Source organism: Hemitrygon akajei, chromosome 13, assembly GCF_048418815.1.
Source record: "Hemitrygon akajei chromosome 13, sHemAka1.3, whole genome shotgun sequence".
Lineage (NCBI taxonomy): Eukaryota > Metazoa > Chordata > Chondrichthyes > Myliobatiformes > Dasyatidae > Hemitrygon > Hemitrygon akajei.
In genome coordinates this window covers 88,662,466-88,680,059 of record NC_133136.1, presented here as the reverse complement: position 1 = coordinate 88,680,059, position 17,594 = coordinate 88,662,466, and the positions used below count along the sequence as shown (strand labels likewise).

Here is a 17,594-nt window from a genome sequence, read left to right as displayed (position 1 = left end):
CCTCCCCCTATGTTCCACATTCCCCAGGGATCGCTACCAATGCAACTCCCTTGTCCACTTGTTCTTCCCCACTGATCTCCCTCCTCACACTCAGCCTTGCAAGCGGAATAAGTGACACACCTGCCCCTGCACCTCCTCCCTCACTACCATTCAGGGCCCTAAACAGTCCTTCCAGGTGAGGCGACACTTCACCTGTGAGTCCATTGGGTCATCTACTGTATCTGGTGCACCCAATGTGGCCTGTATATCGGTGAGAGCCAACGTAGATTGGGAGACTGCTTCGCTGAGCACCTTCGCTCCATTCACCACAAAAAGCAGGATCTCCTGATGTCCACCCATTTTAATTCTACTTCCCATTCCCATTCCAACATTTCAATAAATGGCCTCCTCCACTGTCACAATGAGACACATTCAGGTTGGAGTATTAACACCTTATATTCCATCTGAGTAGCCTCCAACCTACTGGCATGAATATTGATTTATTGAACTTCCAGAAATTGCCCTCTCTTACCATTGCCCCATTCCTGTTTCTCTCTCTCACCTTATGTCCTTACCTGCCCATCATCTCCTTCTGGTGCTCCTCCCCTTCCCTTTCTTCCATGGTCTTCTGTTCTCTCCTATCAGATTCCTCATTCTCCAGCCTTTTATCTCTTTCACCAATGAACTAACTAGCTCTTTACTTCACCCCTTCCCCTACCACTTACCACCTGGTACTTCTTCCTTCCCTCCCCCACCCTCATACTCATTTCCTCCCTTCCTTTCCAGTCCTGACGGAGGGTCTCGGCCTGAAATGTCAACTGTTTGCTCTTTTCCACCTGGTCTGCTGAGTTCCTCCAGCAGTTTGTGTTTGTTGCTTTGGATTTCCAGCATCTGCAAATTTCTTGTGTTTATGTTTCATGTGTTTCTCTGATATATACCTGAATCTGAGGTAGTTAAATAGATGACACACAACAACTACTATTAAGTAATTTGTTACAGGGAAATAATTTTAAAAAGAAGTATTTCAGCTTCCTTTAGTTTCACAAGAGAATGAGGTTTATTTAGATGTTAGCTATGTGCAATGGTTCAAGGAGCTTAGTTAATGAAGTTGAAATCTGCTTAACAACACTACAAATGTTTAAAGTCTATATCCACCAATTAGCAGCCGATAATTGAGCTACAATTGACCAATCAAGCCTCTAGTTCTTTTACATATAGCCAATCGTAAATCTGCATACAATTCTAGTGATCAATCAGGTTTCGACGCGGCCGACCAATCACTAAAAGCCATTTTAGGCGGACTTTTCGAAATAGCCAATCGGTGATGGACATTTAACTGGAGGGACAATGAGCACCATCTGAGAAAGGAGTGCACATTCGCGTCTCCGAATAAACAGAAGTGGAAAAGGGCCGCAGTCCGCAGCAGTGACCTGGTTCAGAGCAGCCGGGCTGAGGAACTTACAGCGCAGTGGGGGCGGGGGCCAAGCCGAGCCGACCGTCCGGGAGAAAGACGGGGAAAAGCGGGCGGACTATTTCCCGATCGGACTCCTCCGCCGCGGTGATGTCATCGCAGTCCGGACAACAGTGGAGGAAGGAGGGTAGCTGTGAGGGAACGGAGGGTCGGGACAGGGGAGCTGGGGTAAACCAGCTAGGGAAGGAGAGGCGCAGGGTCGGGGGGACGGGGACGGAAGGACGGCGGGAGAGCGGGTGATCGGCGGCACCCCGTCCCCTCTTCTCGACTCCGAGGTTTGACAGCCGACCCGAGGACAACAAAACAGTGAGTTCGGGGGGGGGGGGGGAGTCATATAGCCTTAAATCACCACCGTGATTCGGCCCATCTATCCTGTGCCAGTCCTGGGTTTTTCTGTTCACCCACTCAGATAATAGCCCTCTTCGGTCTGGCTTTTGTGGCTTGGCTTGGATCGGTGTTAAAGTGGGGGTACGCGGGGAGGGAGGACTAGCTGTGGTTTCCATATCAGTACGAGGAATGGTGGTAATGGTCTGCTTGCTGACACTGGTGTTAGGCTGTGGGCAGGGATGATAGGGGTGTTAAATCGGGTGGAGCTTTTGACGTTTGGGAGCGGGTCGGCTCAAGGGTTAAAGTTGATGTTAGACCCGAGAGTCGCTTAGCTGTATGTATCTGAATGGGAGAGGGCACGTCAAATTACCGAGCCCTTAACTGTTTCCCCAGTGTAATCGTTAACTGTCTCAACTGCATCTCCTGTCCCGCTGACGTCCTGACTGTATTGACTTTGTAGCATTAAAAGAGCTTATGTTGATCTTTGAGCTGAATTTAAACTGCACGAATATTCCGTCACTTTTTGTGTTACTCTTTTGGTTTCATTATTACACTTTTAATGTTTGTAACTCTGAACATTTGTAACTTTCAAGATGAAAGATCTATCCTCCCACGAACGCAACAATGAAGCTTATAAACTATTGAAGCAGATCAATCAATATTTGGAACAAGAATCCAAATTTTTACCACGCCCGAGAGGTCTTGATGCAATCGAATCAACACTGGAGGTAAGCCTGTATCTGATGGTGTTGATGAGGCAGGTGGCTGTGGGGGAGGGGGCATTGTATTTCATCTTGTATTTATTCAGCTCCATGACAAACTTTTTGCTTCCGATTTTGATGTGTTCCGTTGAAGACTGAGAAGCCAGAATTTTTTTGTTGTGCTGTCCCTCTGGTTAATATGGCATTAGGAATTGTCATTGTCTCTTAATTCATAATGTGCTTGAAGTTATAGCTTTTGTTTTCAAATTTATTGTTGCTGGGATTTAATCTATTGAAACAGAAAGGCCCAATTCTGGTCTTGTAATACTGAAATAAATTTTTGATAAAGAATGTACTTACAAATTAAAGACAGATCTGTTTAAATGTTGTACAATCACTGTTCAATTCTAATTTCTGCTTTTGTCATTGAATGGATTCACTTAAGATTTACCTGAGAATTTTTCTACAAATGAATATTTTATCTTAAATTTTAAAAATGCATTGCAGGGACTGGGGCAGGGTCTCAAATTAAAACATTGATTAGTACCTTTTACTGCCAGATACTGCGTGATCTGTTGAGTTTTTCCAGTGTTTTACTTTTGTTCCAGATTCCAGCATCTGTGATCCTTTTTGTTTTATAATACTTCAATTGTTTAGAAGTGTTGCATTTAACTTTGATTTGAATCCATCCTACAAAGTAGAGGCTTTAACATGTGCTGTTTTAGTTGATGTTTAGCTGACAAATGAAATTATTCCAGTAACTTTTTTGCTTTTTGTTTGCAGAATGATGATTGTGTCACTCCAAAATTAAGAGATGCCAAAGTGGAAGATCTCCGGAGTTTGACCAGGTTCTTTGGCTGCAGTACAGAAACTTTTGTATTAGCAGTCAATCTACTGGACAGATTTCTGTCCTTAATGAAGGTTAGAATTTTGAACAGTTGTTCAATCCTTTTGACTACTTCTATGATTAGCTGATTAATATGATCTATGGTAGGTCTGCTAAACTTTTTATTTTACTTGTGCTCATGTAATTAGAACACAGCTGACAGCTTACACTCTCTCTGCAGGTGCGACCAAAACATCTGCCTTGTCTTGGAATAAGTGTTTTCCATCTAGCAGTAAAGGCCATAGAGGAAGAATGCAATGTTCCTTCTGACCATGATCTCCTTCGCATCAGCCACTGCAAGTTTACAGTGTCTGATCTCAAGAGAATGGAAAAGATTGTCTGTGAAAAACTAAATGGCGAACTCAAAGCTGTTACAGCCTACCATTTTTTACACCTGTATCATGCCCTAGCACACTACCATGTAACTGAAGAGTGAGTATCTATCTAGCTATCAATTCATTAAGGACTAGAATATGAAAGCAAGGATGTAATGATGAGGCATTAAGCAGACAGCACTTACAGTTTTGGGCCCCTTATCTGAGAAGGGTATGCTGGCATTGTAGAGGGCCTAGAGGAGATTCATGAGAATTACCGTATCCCAGGAATGAATTGAACTTATTTCTTACAACCTTCACATAGATGAGGAGTAAAAAATCTTTACGTTATATCTCTGTCTAATTGTGCAATCATAGTGATTTATAATAAATAGAACAGTCAATGTAGAATAGGGTACACTCAAATCAGTGTGAGTTAATCAGGCTGATGGCCTGGTGGAGGAAGCTGTCCCGGAGCCTGTTGGTCCTGGCTTTTGTGCTGTGTTACTGTTTCCCAGATGGTAGCAGTCGGAATAGATTGAGGACGTTTGATGACTCACTAAAAGCTATAGCATATTGAAAGGCTTAGATAGAGTGTATGTGGAAAGGATGTTCCCAATAGTGGGGAAGTCCAGGACCAGGGGGCGCAGCCTCGGGATACAAGGGCATTCCTTTAGAACAGAGATGAGGAGGAATTTCATTAGCCAGAAGGTGGTGAGTCCGTGGAATTCATTCCCATAGATTGCTACAGAGGCTGCCATTTGGTATATTTAAAGTGGTGGTATACTTAATTAGTGAAGGCATCAAAAGTTTTGGGGGGAATAGCAGGAGAATAATGTTTAAAGGAAAAATAAGTCAGACATAAGCAGACTCAATGGGGCAAATGGGATAATTCTGCTCCTATGTCTTATTGTCTAGTAGTGGGAATACCCTTCAGTACTTTTGGCTAAATATAATTTATTTTTATAATTTATTTTCACCAAGTTATTGCATAACATTTGTCCTAATTTTTAGGTAAGAACTTCAAGAGATTTTCCTCTGTTTATAAGTAATCACAAATGTAGTCGTACCACATGCTGTTTGCTCTTGTGCAAATGTAACCCAAAGGCTACAGATTACATAGACTTGTTACGGAATTGTTTTGCATACCATATTCTTTATTCCTTAGGAAAGAATACTTAATCCTTGATAAACTGGAAGCACAACTCAAAGCCTGCAACTGCCGATTTAGATTTTCAAAGGCCAAAGTAAGTTTAATAGAATGCATTGGTCACTTTCTGAGCAGAATAAACATTTCCTGTTTGATGAACAAAAAACTAAACAGCAATGCCCTTTGCTTCGCAGCCGTCTGTTTTGGCTTTGTCGCTTTTGACCCTTGAAGTTGAAAATCTGAAATCTGTAGACTTGTTTGAGATTATACTGCGTATTCAAAAACATTCCAAGGTAAGCATTCTTCAAAATATTTCTCAATGCCCTCTATTGAGTGCATATACACTTTTTTTTTCATTTTAACTTGCATCCAATAAAAATTGTTTTGCTGACTTGGAACTTATTAGAAATTCAGTTTTGCACGGTAATGCCCACAGATGCAAAGTTCACTGCAGAAACAAGGATCTTTCCCCACTGCAGGCTGTAAATTAGTAGAATATATGATTTGATTCAAGGTTGCTTAATGTCATTTCCAGTACACAAATGTGAAGGAGAACAAAATAACTCTTATTCCAGATCTGATGCAGCACAAAATAAAGCAAGATTAAAGAACACAACTAAAAAAGAATAAATATAAATACATAATATAGCTTATATACATTGTATGTACTGTACATGGAGTAACTTTAAGCACAGGAGTATCTGTGGATAAGGTGACTCTGACCTTAAATAATGGTGGTGGGGGGTGTGGAGGGGTGCTGTTGTTGATCAGTCTGGTGGCTTAGGGAAAGTAACTGTTTCTGATGATCCTGGTGTGAATGCTACGTAGCCTCCTCCCTGATGGGAGTGGGACAAACAGTCCATGAGCAGAGTGGGTGGGATTCTTCATGATGTTTCTGGCCCTTTTCTGGCACCTTTCTTGTATGTATGTCCTCGATGGGAGATAAGCTGGTGCCAGTGATGCTTTGGACAATTTTGACTACCTGTTGTAGAGTTTGCTGTCCACCACAATGGGGTTTCTGTATCATGCAGTGATGCAGATTTGAAATGCATTTTATTTTTCTCACTAAAAATAAGAATGATGGCTATGAACATATTTTACAGTTTTTTTGACCTTTGTTATATAGCACTCAGTGCTGCAATATATAGCAAATTTAGTGGCATTAACACTTGACTAGACTGAAGTACAATGGATATGTTCAGTCCTACATGTCACTCCTGGCAACATACAGGCTCGTCATTCTGCAAACCAGTATGTCTGATTTGTACCGCAGATCTTGTGCCAGGACAATCCTGTCAAAAGTCTTTGAACTGCACTTAAAAGTCTCTAGTCATCACTAAAAATAATCTCTAAAGTACCAGTTTTTCTTTTTTGCTCATGTCGGTGTAGGGAAGTTACTGGGGAGGATTAATAAGCAATTGGGAAAACCAAGGCCTAATTAGAGATGGTCAGCATGCTGTGGGCAGGGTTTTATTGATTATGATTTTTTTTTGAGCAGGTGATGAAGGTTGAGCTGTAGATGTTGTCTACGTAGATTTTAGTAAGGTGTTTGACAAGGTCCCTCACGGGAGGCTCAACCAGTAAATTAAGATGCATGGGATCCAAGATGAGTCTGCTGGTTAGATGCAGATGGTTAGAGGCTTGCCCACAGAAGACAGACGATACCGGTCTTGCTCTGCTGGAAGTCTGCAAACTAGTGTGTTCTGCAGGGATCTGAACTGGTACCTCTGCTGTTTGTGCGATGATGTAAGTGACTTGGATTAAAGTGTGGATGGCTGGTTAGTAGGTTTGCAAAGATTAGTAGTGGTGCCAATAGCTTAGAGTGGCAAAGAATATAGCTGGATGTAGTCAGTGCAGGTATAGGCAGAGAAATGGCAGTTGGACTTTAACCCAGCCAAATATGAAGGATTACACTTTTCGAGAACAAATCTGAGGGGATAGTACACTATTAAGGGCAAAACATTTAACAGTCCAAGTCTGTAGCACCCTGAGTTTATACAGGTGGGGTGGTAAAGAAGGCATTTAACGTGCTTGTTTATTATTTGAGGAACCGAGTTTAAGAATCAGGAAACTGCATTGCAGTTTTATAAAACTCTGAGCTACAACCTGGAGTACTACGTTCAGTTCCAGTCACATTATGCAGGAGTTCCCACAGACCACTTGATCCCATGGCATAAAATAGTTGGGGAACTTCTGCATTATAGGAAGGATGTGGACGTTTTAGAGAAGATGCAGGAGGAGTTTACTAGGATGCTGCCTGTATGAGAGGGCATGAGCTATAAGGAGAGGTTGGACAGACTTGGGTTGCTTTCTCTTGAGCAGTGGAGGCTGAGAGGATGTCTGTTAGAAGTTTATATGATTGAGAGGCATGGAGAGTAGACAGCCAGTGCCCTTATTTTCCCCAAGATTGAAATGGCAGGTATCTAAGGTGTGAGTTGTGTAATGGAAATGATATTAAACTACCTTGAATCAAACCTGTAAGGTTTCTTGCACAGAGTGGTGGAGACAATACGATGGAAGTGTTCAGGTGTCTCTCAGATATGCAGGGAATGGAAGGATATGGACATTGTCGGCAGAAGTGATAGTTCAGTCAGACATTTAATTACTAATTTAATTAGTTTGATACAACATTCTGGGCCAAGGGGCCCACTCCTGTGTTCTATACAAACCACACTCAAATGAACCATACATCTGGCCTTTCAGTTTAGTATATTAGCTTTGTTCCTGCAATCAATGCTGAGACCAATTGGTCTTCAGACATGCTGGAATCTGACCTGTAGCTTGCCTTATCTTCTGCATTGCAATGTGTAAACAATGAAGCTAAGAACAAGCTGACATTCATTATTGCTACCTGGTGATTGTCAACTAGATGCTCAGGGGAAAAATCTGCACAATCCAGTTCATTGTCTTTAATTTTAAAAGTGTGTGTGACAATAAGGAATTGTGATGGGAAAAGTAGACTTTTTAGTAAATTTTTATGATTTATAGAACAATTTGGTCAACATTGTTTTTCAGATAAGCCATGGTGACTTGGCATACTGGCGTGAATTGGTCTCGAAATGCCTGGCTGACTATTCTTCACCTGAATGCTGCAAACCTGATAACAAGAAGCTAGTGTGGATTGTTTCACGGCGTACAGCCCGTCACTTGCAGAATAGTTATTATAGTGTTCCTGAACTGCCAACAATTCCAGAAGCTGGCTGTTACAATGAAACAGAAAGGTAAATATCTTTGGTTGTCTTATGGAGCCACTCTTATATTAAAACTGTGTTTACATAGTTGTTTGCTGAAAGGTAATGTTCTGTATGGTAGAGTGCTGAATTTGATTTTCCTTTGAGGTTTTCTATTACTCATTGTCATTTTGTTTTTTTTAGTGATGATTCTTGCGAAGAAATGAGTTATGGTGAAAGTAGTCTGAGTATTTCCCCGAGGAGTGACACAACAGAAGAATTCTTTCCTGAAGACTTCTTGCACCAATCTAAATGGCAAAATTTGTGTTTCCAAACTACACCTGCAAATTCATTGTAGATCGCTGGGTCAAACACTCTTGCATTCTTGCTTTTAAATTGTCTTCTGAAGCATTTTTTTTAAATGCAAGAGCTTTTCAGTTTTTAGTGTAAATGTGTTTTTGAGGCACTGATTACTGAGACTTCTACTGATCTATTCCCCATAACCTTTGCTCCCTTTGTAACAATAACAAAAATAGCTGAAGATTTGTGGAATTTCCTTAGGATTTACCTAACCTGTGACCACATTATGCTGGTCTAAAGTTTTCCAGTAATTCCAGATGGAATTACTTTTGAATGTTTTTATTTGGGAAGTTACATTTTAAAAGCTTCCCACTTTAAGCAAATTTTATTTGTATTGATTTTAATACTGGTATTTAGTAATATTATTGCATGGCGCTTTAATTTTAGGTCTGTGGCTGGATGGATCCCTTCAACACATCCATATAAAGCACTTTCTTGAGATTGATTAAAATGAAATGCTAAGTAATTTTTTTCTCAAATCATAGTAATTTATAACAACATAAGTACATCCCTCAACTAATTAATTTGCATAAATTGTTGAAAAAAATGGAATTTTATGACAGTCTTTCAGAGTTTCCTAACAGTAATGTGCTTTTTGTGAAGCATTTGTATTTTGTTATGTTATCTATGTCCATTGGCAGAAATGAAGGACATTAGTGTTACTCTGTTCCTTGGGAGAGACACATTATATTTTAAAAATCCCAGAGGTGGGCAACTTGGGTGCACTTAAGATCAGCTTTCTCTGCTTGAAAATGGATCAATAATTTGATCCTGTAGTACCAGATTTTCTTCTAGAATTTATTTTTAGGAGCAGTTAAATTGAGGGGATTAAATGTACCCATGCTGATATTTTCTATAGAAAAAGATGTAGATTGCAGCTGCACAGCTGTTTCAAGCCATTTCTTATATAAGAGAAGAGAAAATATTTGGATAAACTGTGAATACTCCTGTTCCAGTTGCTTGCTATGTCCTACAGGGAACTGAGTAATTATTGCAAGTTTTATGTTCCATAAATTGTTTTCCAGTAATTAGAATATTGATATTTCATTTGGAATGAACTAATCACAAGTTAGCAACTTTATACTTGGGTGTAGATTTGTATATCTTAATTACTGGAACTCCTAAAGCAAAATGATGGCACTTCCAGTGTTTAACAAAGCAGCCAATGTCAAGTTTGTGTTCCCACCCATCTGTAATCTTGTATTTCCCTCCCTTACTTTCCCTACCACCACCCACTCCACAGGCTGTACCTGTTACATGACAGATATAAGAGCATCTCAAGTCTCATTGGTAGTTTAGTCCGTCACTTCATCTGATCTGGAAAGAACCCAGATTATTTAGATTAGGCATGCCTTTCATAATTGTCATGTGCAGGTTTTTTTGTCCCAGAGTGCCATTTGGAGGAGGGGCCCTCTTCTAAAATCCAGCAAATACTGTTGTCAAAGCCACCATATTCCTTTTTTTTAAAGCAGGAATTGTCTCAGTCAGGTACCTTTTGGCAGTGTTTGGTTTTCTAAAATCTTTTGGTGGTTCAAGTGCCAAGTCGGTATTTTTGACAAGGATTTTACCATGTAATTTTAGTGATGTACAGCTTGACATAGATAGTCAATAAATGTGCTTTCTTAGTTGAAACTCTGCAGCAAACTTGCTATCCAATGTGGATGTTTGCAAGAAAAAAATCCTAGTTTATGGAAAGTATATAGAAAATTGTGTAGAAAGAATGTAAAAACATAACTTAAATATACAAAAAAAGTGCACTTATTTTTTTCCCTATTCAGGTATGAAAGCAATCCAATGCACTTAAAGAATCTGTAGCACTGTCCAATTGTTGTGTAGCATTGTGTAAAAATACTTTGTAGATACTAATTTATTGTTCATTTCCATCTTATAAATATTGTGCCACTCATCAGTCATACTTCTACCAAGAGATGCTTGGTAAATAAATACATGTTTTGAAATTGTTGTTGTATATTATTTAGAACTGATTGAGACTATAAGCATTTTATGTAAACTGTCTTACTTCTATTGTCCTTGGAGCATCATGACTACAGTTACTCATTATTGTATTCACAATTACTAGAGCTGGGTGTGGGTATTAACTTTGATGTAAGGAAAAATTATAAAAGTTAATGCAAGGAGTGGTTGAAGGGTTGCATCTCAGCAGTTTAGTTCTTTTAACTTGCATTAACTGTCCTGATTTCAAATAATGGTTTCAGATTTTGTAAGTGATCAACTAGGGAAAGTGAGTTGTAAGGAGCCAAAGTTAAAAGTAACTTATTAGTAAAATAAATGTCACCATGTACAACCCTGAAATTCATTTTCCCGTGGGAATACTCAATAAATCCATAACAGAATAATAACCGTAATAAAATCAGTGAAAGACTACACCAACTTGGATGTTCAACCAGTGTGCAAAAGCCAAAAAATACAAAAAGAAAGTAATAATAAATAAGCAATAAGTATTGAGAACAGGAAAGGAAGACTTCTTGAAAGTGAGTTCATAGGTTGTGGAAGTATTTCAAAGTGAAGCTATCCTCTTTAGTCCAACAGCCTGATGTTTGAGGGGTAATAACAGCTCCAGAACCTGGTGGAGTGAGTCCTGAGGCTCCTGTATCCTCTTCCTGATAGCAGCAGCAAGAAGAGAGCATGTCCTTGATGGTGGGGTGGGGGGAGTCTCTGATGATGGATGCTGCTTTCCTGTGACAGTGTTTTGTGTAGATGTGCTTAGTGGTGGGGAGAACTTTACCCATGATGGACTGGGCTGTATTCACTATTTTTTGTAGGATTTTCCATTTAAGGGCATTGGTATTTCCATAACAGACTGATACAACCAGTCAATATACTCTCCACTGCACAGCTATAGAAGTTTGTCAAAGTTTTAGATGTCATGCCAAATCTACAAACTCCTAAGGAAGCAGAGGTATTGCTATGCTTTCTTTGTAATTGCTGGGTCTAGAACAGGTCCTCTAAAATAATACCACTGAGGAATTTAAAGCTGCTGACCCTCTGATCCTCCAATGAGGACTGGCTCATGGTCCTCTGGTTTCCTCCTCATGAAGTCAGTAACTAGCTCCTTGGTCTTGCTGACATTGAGTAAGATGTTGGATTATAGCAAGGATCTTTGAAGTCACCATATGAGTTCCAAGTGTCATAGAAGACTACAGCACAGAAATGGGGCCCTTCAGCCCATCTAGTCTGTACCAAACTGCTATTCTGCCCTGTCCCATTGACCCACAACTAGACAATAGCCTTCCACGCTCTTCTGGCACATCACCCTCTGAGTGAAGAAGCTTCCCTCAAGTCTCCCTTAAATAGTTTGCTTTTCACCCTTAACCTATGACTTCTAGGTCTATTCTCTCCCAGCCTCAGTGGAAAAAGCCTGCTTGCATTAACCTTGTCTATACCTTTTGTAATTTTGTACACCTCTATTAAATTTCCCCTCATTCTTCTGCACTCCAGGGATTAAAGTCCTAACCTAGTCAACCTCACCCTATAACTCAGGTCCTCAATTCCCGGCAACATCCTTGTAAATTTTTTCTGCATTCTTTCAATGTTATTGATGTCTTTCCTGTAGGTAGGTGACTAGATCTGCACACAATACTCCAGATTAGCCCTCACTGATGTCCTATACAACTACAGTATAACATCCCAATTCCTGTACCCAAACTCTGAATTATGAAGGCCAATGTACCAAAAGCTCTCTTTACAACCCTATCTACCTATGATGCCACATTCAAGGAAGTATGGATTTTTATTCCCAGATCCTTTTAATTAAAATCCATCTGCCATTTTCAGCCCATTTCAGCTGATTCGGATCCCTTTCCAATCTTTAACAGCCTTCCTCACTGTCCCCAGTCCAGGTCTTGTCTGCAAAGTCTTTGGTTTCTCCCACTAAGCTAATGCTAAATCCAATTTACTACTTCATCCTGAATGCCAAGCAACTATCTTCTGGACCAGCCTCCCATGAGGTACTTTGTCAAAGGCTTTACTGAAGTCCATGTAGACGATCTCCACTTCCTTTTCTTCATCAACTTTCCTGGCAACCTCCTTGGTTAGACATGACCTACCACACGCAAAGCCATTTTGACAATCACTAATCAGGTCCTATGTTTCCAAATACTTATACATCCTGTTCCTTAGAATACCTTCCAGTAATTTACCCACTACTGACATCAGGATCACAAGCTGATAATTGCCCATCTTATTTTTAGAGCCTTTTTTGAACAGAACAACATAAGCTATCCTCCGGTCCTCCGGCACCTCTATCAGGGCCCCTGCAATCTCTGCACTAGTCTCCAACAAGCTCTGAAGGGTCAGTTTGTCAGGCCCTGGGGCTTTATTCACCCTAATTAGCTTCAAAACAGCAACACCTCCACTTCTGTAATCCATATGTGGTTCATGGCCTCTACAGTTTTGCCTCAGTTCTATGTCTATCTCCTGAGTAAGTACAGATGCAAAAAGCCCATTTACTATCTGACCCCACCCCTCCCCCATCTCTTTTGGTTAACTGCTGTAATTGTTGAGTCTATAGGCAACACATTTTCTGCTAAAGTCAGTCATTTTTACAAATGGAAATTTTTACTTGATACCAGACTTTTTTTTCTGACATTTTGAGGATACTTTTTAGAACTTTTCTAGTATTGTGGTATGAATGCCCTTAATGACATTCACTAAAGAATTTTCAAACAACTGTCAAATAGATCTGCCATCAGAAAGTTGATTTTGTGGACTTGGTTGGGCTTTTTCCTAACCATTAAAATTTAATTTAAAAATATTAACATGTATTTTGGAATTCTGCTACCATAACATCAACTAATCTTGAATCCTTCCATAGTCCCTGAAGGGGGACCTGATACTCAGATTACTTAATATATCATGATATACAGTAGAGTAGGTCAGAATAGTTTGTGTCCTTCCACTCCACAATGTAATTCTTGATTACTGATTAATATGGAACCACATTTTAGTCTCCACTGTTTAACAACTGAAGTTCAGCCTACATGAAGAGGAACTTTTTATTCCCCTCAGTAAACATCATGTGTCCTGTCCAGAACACACCTGATTCTCATCCATTTTAAATGAAAGGCAAATCTTCAGGGATTTCCTTCCAACATCATCTCCCTCTAATCACTCTTTCCTTCCAGTTTAACAGCTGGAGTATCCGTACAAAAATCTACTCCACAGTATCCCCACAACAGCTCATTGTGAAAAGATGGTCTCAATCGCTTTCAGTAATTTGAACCTGTTCTGAAATTTGCCATCAACTTGGACACTATACAAATACAAATATTTTCTGGTAATGCTTCTCCCAATTTCAGGTCTTCCAAGATACTTTACAACCGATGAAATAAGTTGTCAAGATTGGTCACTGCAGTTGTATGGGAAGTGGAGATAATTAATTTTACATCATAGTAGGGAGTGCAGGAAAACTTATTCTGCTGTGTCAGCTACTCATCACTCAGACATAATGAAGTTTATTAAATGTTTATATTACAATTATTTTAAAAATGGCCTCTGTTGTTGCTTAGAGATTATGTTAGTTCACTTTATGGCAAAGGAGTTTTCAAAAATGTTGAATTGCAACAGAAAGATTTATTTTCTGTATTAAAAAAGGTGAATTTTAGATTCTTCAATTTAAGTTCAACCTTAGGCATGATTCTAATAGTTAAAGAAATAGATTTAAACGGCCACAACTTTAAAAAATGCCCACGCTGGTTTAGGAAAATTGCCAGTTAGAACTTGACATCAAAAGGTAGAGTGAAACTGCACAAACTTCACTTGCACCTACGTCTAAAGAGTCTGCATGAGCAGGGGAAATCATAAACCTTTCATTAGAAATACTTGCAGAACTCCCAATTCAGTTCATGCCACTCACGCAGTTCTCATTTGAATTGTCCCAAACTATCCATTTACATTTGCTCTGAAAGCTTTCACAATTCAGTCCAGTATAACTCTGTCATAGAGGAGTTGGATTTCATAGACCACTTCTCAGACGTTTTGTTTCAGTCTCTCTTTGGGCTCTATTATTTGCCCTTTCAATGAGAGACTGGTCTTGGTAACTGCTACTACAGTACTGTGCAAAAATCCGAGGTACATATATATAGCTAGGGTGCCCAGTACTGTATTTGTCAATGTGGAGCGGAAGATAAGTTTGTAAATCTAGTGGGAACAAAGGATGTTGGGAATGGTGAGGGTGGAGCACCATGGGAGGAGTATGGGACAAGTGGCAGAGAAGGAATGCCAGGGCTGGGTGGTGCCGCGGGTGTAGACTCACCCAGCCCTGAGACACCAGGTAAGGTCATTTGATTCCAAACAATTGGTTTATAGATCATTACAGAATGTCTCTTTGGTGCTTCCTGCTCCCTCCCCTCTCCCTTCCCCATTTCCAAACCATGATTCCCCTCTCCCTGCCCCCTTTCCACTCTCAGTCCACAATAGAGACCCATATCAGAATCAAGTTTATCATCACTCACATATGTCATGAAATTTGTTTTCTTTTGCAGCAGCAGTACATAAAATTACTACAGTACTGTGGGAAAGTCTTCGGCACCCTAGTTACATATATATGTGCCAAAGACTTTTTCACAGTACTGTACTGTAAATCCCATTAAATTTCCAACTTTTTCATGGTACTGCCTCTGCAAACTTCCTGAAATATTCATTATGGGCCTTGGAATTTGAAATTCTATATTTCAGCTCTGCTTCCAGCACCCTAGCCATTATCCATTTAAATGTCCTTTTGCTGAACACTGGACAACAGCTGTAATGAGGTAGTATAAATCATTAGTAGCTGACTGGTTGGTGTCAGAATTAGCCTGGGGTTAAATGGGAGGAATGTTATTCAGAATTATTGCCCAGCTTTCTCTAGGTAGCTCAATACTTGATGCAGGTCAGTTCCTTCAGTCGTAGAGAACCTTGTGTCTGGGACAAGGCAGGGTGCTTGAATTGGGGAGAAGCCTGGCAAAACCTTGAGGACTTTGAATTTGGTGGTTGTGGTGCTTGGAACTTGGGGAAGAGGAAAACTTCGAAATGGGGGTAGGGAGTTGTGGGGTTCAGTGGAATGATAAAGGAAACGGGAAACAATCAGACTTACATAATCAAGTCTCCTTAACAGAACAGCCCTGATACCAACAATGCCTCCAAGCAAAGTTTACAGCCCTAACCCTACCTGAGCACCAACAAAAGTAGTCAGGACCTTGATCTCAAGGGTGTACTGTCCTTTTCAATGGTGAAAAGCCATAGAAATTTCAATGACTTCAGACTTCAGCTTCTCTGTGTTACGCCTTTATGTTTCTGTAGTGTCAGACAGAAATTATTGACCACCCAGTGGTGTGACTGTGGTGACATTACTTTGACCGTTTGCACCTTTCAATGGAAAATACCTTAACAATTTTCATCACATGTATTTTTATATTGAAAATACACTCAGTGGCCGCTTTATTATGAACGCCTGTACACCTGCTCATTAGTGCAAGTATCTAATCAGCCAATCATGTGACAGCAACTCAATGCATAAAAGAACACAAACATGGTCAGGAGGTTCAGTTGTTGTTCAACCCAAACATCAGAATGAGGAAGAAATGTGATCTAAGTGACTTTGACTGTGGAATGATTGTTGGTGCCAGATGGGGTGGTTTGAGTATCTCAGAGACTGCTGACCTCCTGGGATTTTCACGCACAGCAGTCTCTAGAGTTTATAAAGAAAGGGGCAAAAGCAAACAGCCAATGAGCACTGGTCCTGCAGGTGAAAATGCCTCCATAATGAGAGAGGTCAAAGGAGAATGGTCAGACTGGTTCAAGCTGGCAGGACAGCTTAAATAACCATGCGTTACAACACTGGTACGCAGACAGAAGAGCATTTCTGAATGCACAACACGTCAAACCTTGAAGCAGATGAGCGATATAGGAGGTCCCTAATAAAGTAGCCACTGACTGTATGTTCCTTCATTCTGCAAACAAACAAGTAAAGGATTTGATACAATCAAAACAATATTTGCACATTTTCCTCTTCATTTTACCTTTTAGCAGCAAATCATTTGCCCAACAAAAACCTGTATTGTGATCATCTGACCACGGCAGTGTCAGTTACCTTTTTTTTAAAATTAGAAATACCATCAGCTGCTCTGGGTTGCCAATAATCTCAAATGCCCCTGATGCAATTGTACTGAGCTAAGCTGCTCTGAAATGTGGTAACAGGACAGTAAGGGAAACTATCAATCTCTCTCATATTAGTTTCTGATATTTTGTCAATGATGACTTTGTGTATAGTATGTGGAAAGAGAATAAATTGCTTCAGTATAAATCAGAGCATAAAGTTAACAAGAGGATGAAGGTGGACTGAGGAACAACTCGATAACTGAAGTAGTTTTCAGAATCAATTTCAATATGCACTATGAGTAGCATACTCATCACCCAGCACAGCAAACCACCCGTCATTGCCTCCAGAGTAATGTCCAGAAAAATATCATTTCAACACATTATAAATTGAAGCTCAAATTAGAGACTTTACAACTTGCATCACAGTGTAGATCTCTGCTTTAAAGCCAGACTCACCTCATAAGAGATCTTTATTGAACATTTCTGACCAGAGTGGAAAAAGTTAGAAATAATGTATTTCATTAAATATACTTTTTGCAGATGTTTCTGTCATGCTAATTGACCCAGAGTGTGACAAAATGCTCCAAAATAAAAATTCTCAAGGTGTAACAAAGCAAATAGTAAACATCATAAGTATGATTAATAAATAAACTTATTAATTTACACTGCATTTACACAGTGGCCTCAATGAGCTCAGGATGTCCTGGTAACAAAATTCTCAGGAGATTTCTCACTGTTGAAATACAAATGCAGAGCATGATTACTGTATGTTGAATCTGTATCGATGTGTATACTTTTCATTGTTAAACTGTTACAATATGCTAGAAGTCACATGTTCTTCAGTTACTAGACAGCTTCACAAAGCAGAGAATTAAGTTATTAGTCATTATTGAAAGAGCACAAAGCATATATTGAAAAAGATACCCACTTAACAGATAGTAGTGTGATTGTAATTACTCTAAAAATGATCAAAATTTAATTCCTGTCCCCCCATAAGCTTCCCCCCCAGCACTTATCCTTGCAAGCATTCATCCCTCCCCACTAATCTTCCCCCCAGCTACCTAAGTGCTACACCTGCCCATTCACCTCCATTCAGGTCCCCAAACAGACCTTTCAGGTGAGCCAACACTTCACCTACA

General features: G+C 39.9%; 1 protein-coding gene across 1 annotated transcript; it reads left to right on the top strand.

Annotated features, from left to right (window-relative positions):
* The first annotated feature begins 1,429 nt into the window (after positions 1 to 1,429).
* On the top strand, positions 1,430 to 10,316 carry ccng2 (cyclin G2). Its single transcript, XM_073065030.1, has 8 exons — positions 1,430 to 1,756; positions 2,371 to 2,505; positions 3,262 to 3,399; positions 3,546 to 3,796; positions 4,847 to 4,925; positions 5,023 to 5,121; positions 7,844 to 8,049; positions 8,203 to 10,316. The coding sequence occupies exons 2-8, from the start codon at positions 2,371 to 2,373 to the stop codon at positions 8,354 to 8,356; spliced, it is 1,062 nt and encodes a 353-aa protein (XP_072921131.1). The 5' UTR covers positions 1,430 to 1,756; the 3' UTR covers positions 8,357 to 10,316.
* Positions 10,317 to 17,594: the final 7,278 nt, after the last annotated feature.

Coding starts and splice junctions, on each gene's coding strand:
- ccng2 (XM_073065030.1), top strand. CDS start 2,371: ATGAAAGATCTATCCTCCCACGAACGCAACAATGAAGCTTATAAACTA. Junction 2,506..3,261: donor CAATCGAATCAACACTGGAG/GTAAGCCTGTAT, acceptor TTTTGTTTGCAG/AATGATGATTGTGTCACTCC. Junction 8,050..8,202: donor TGTTACAATGAAACAGAAAG/GTAAATATCTTT, acceptor TGTTTTTTTTAG/TGATGATTCTTGCGAAGAAA.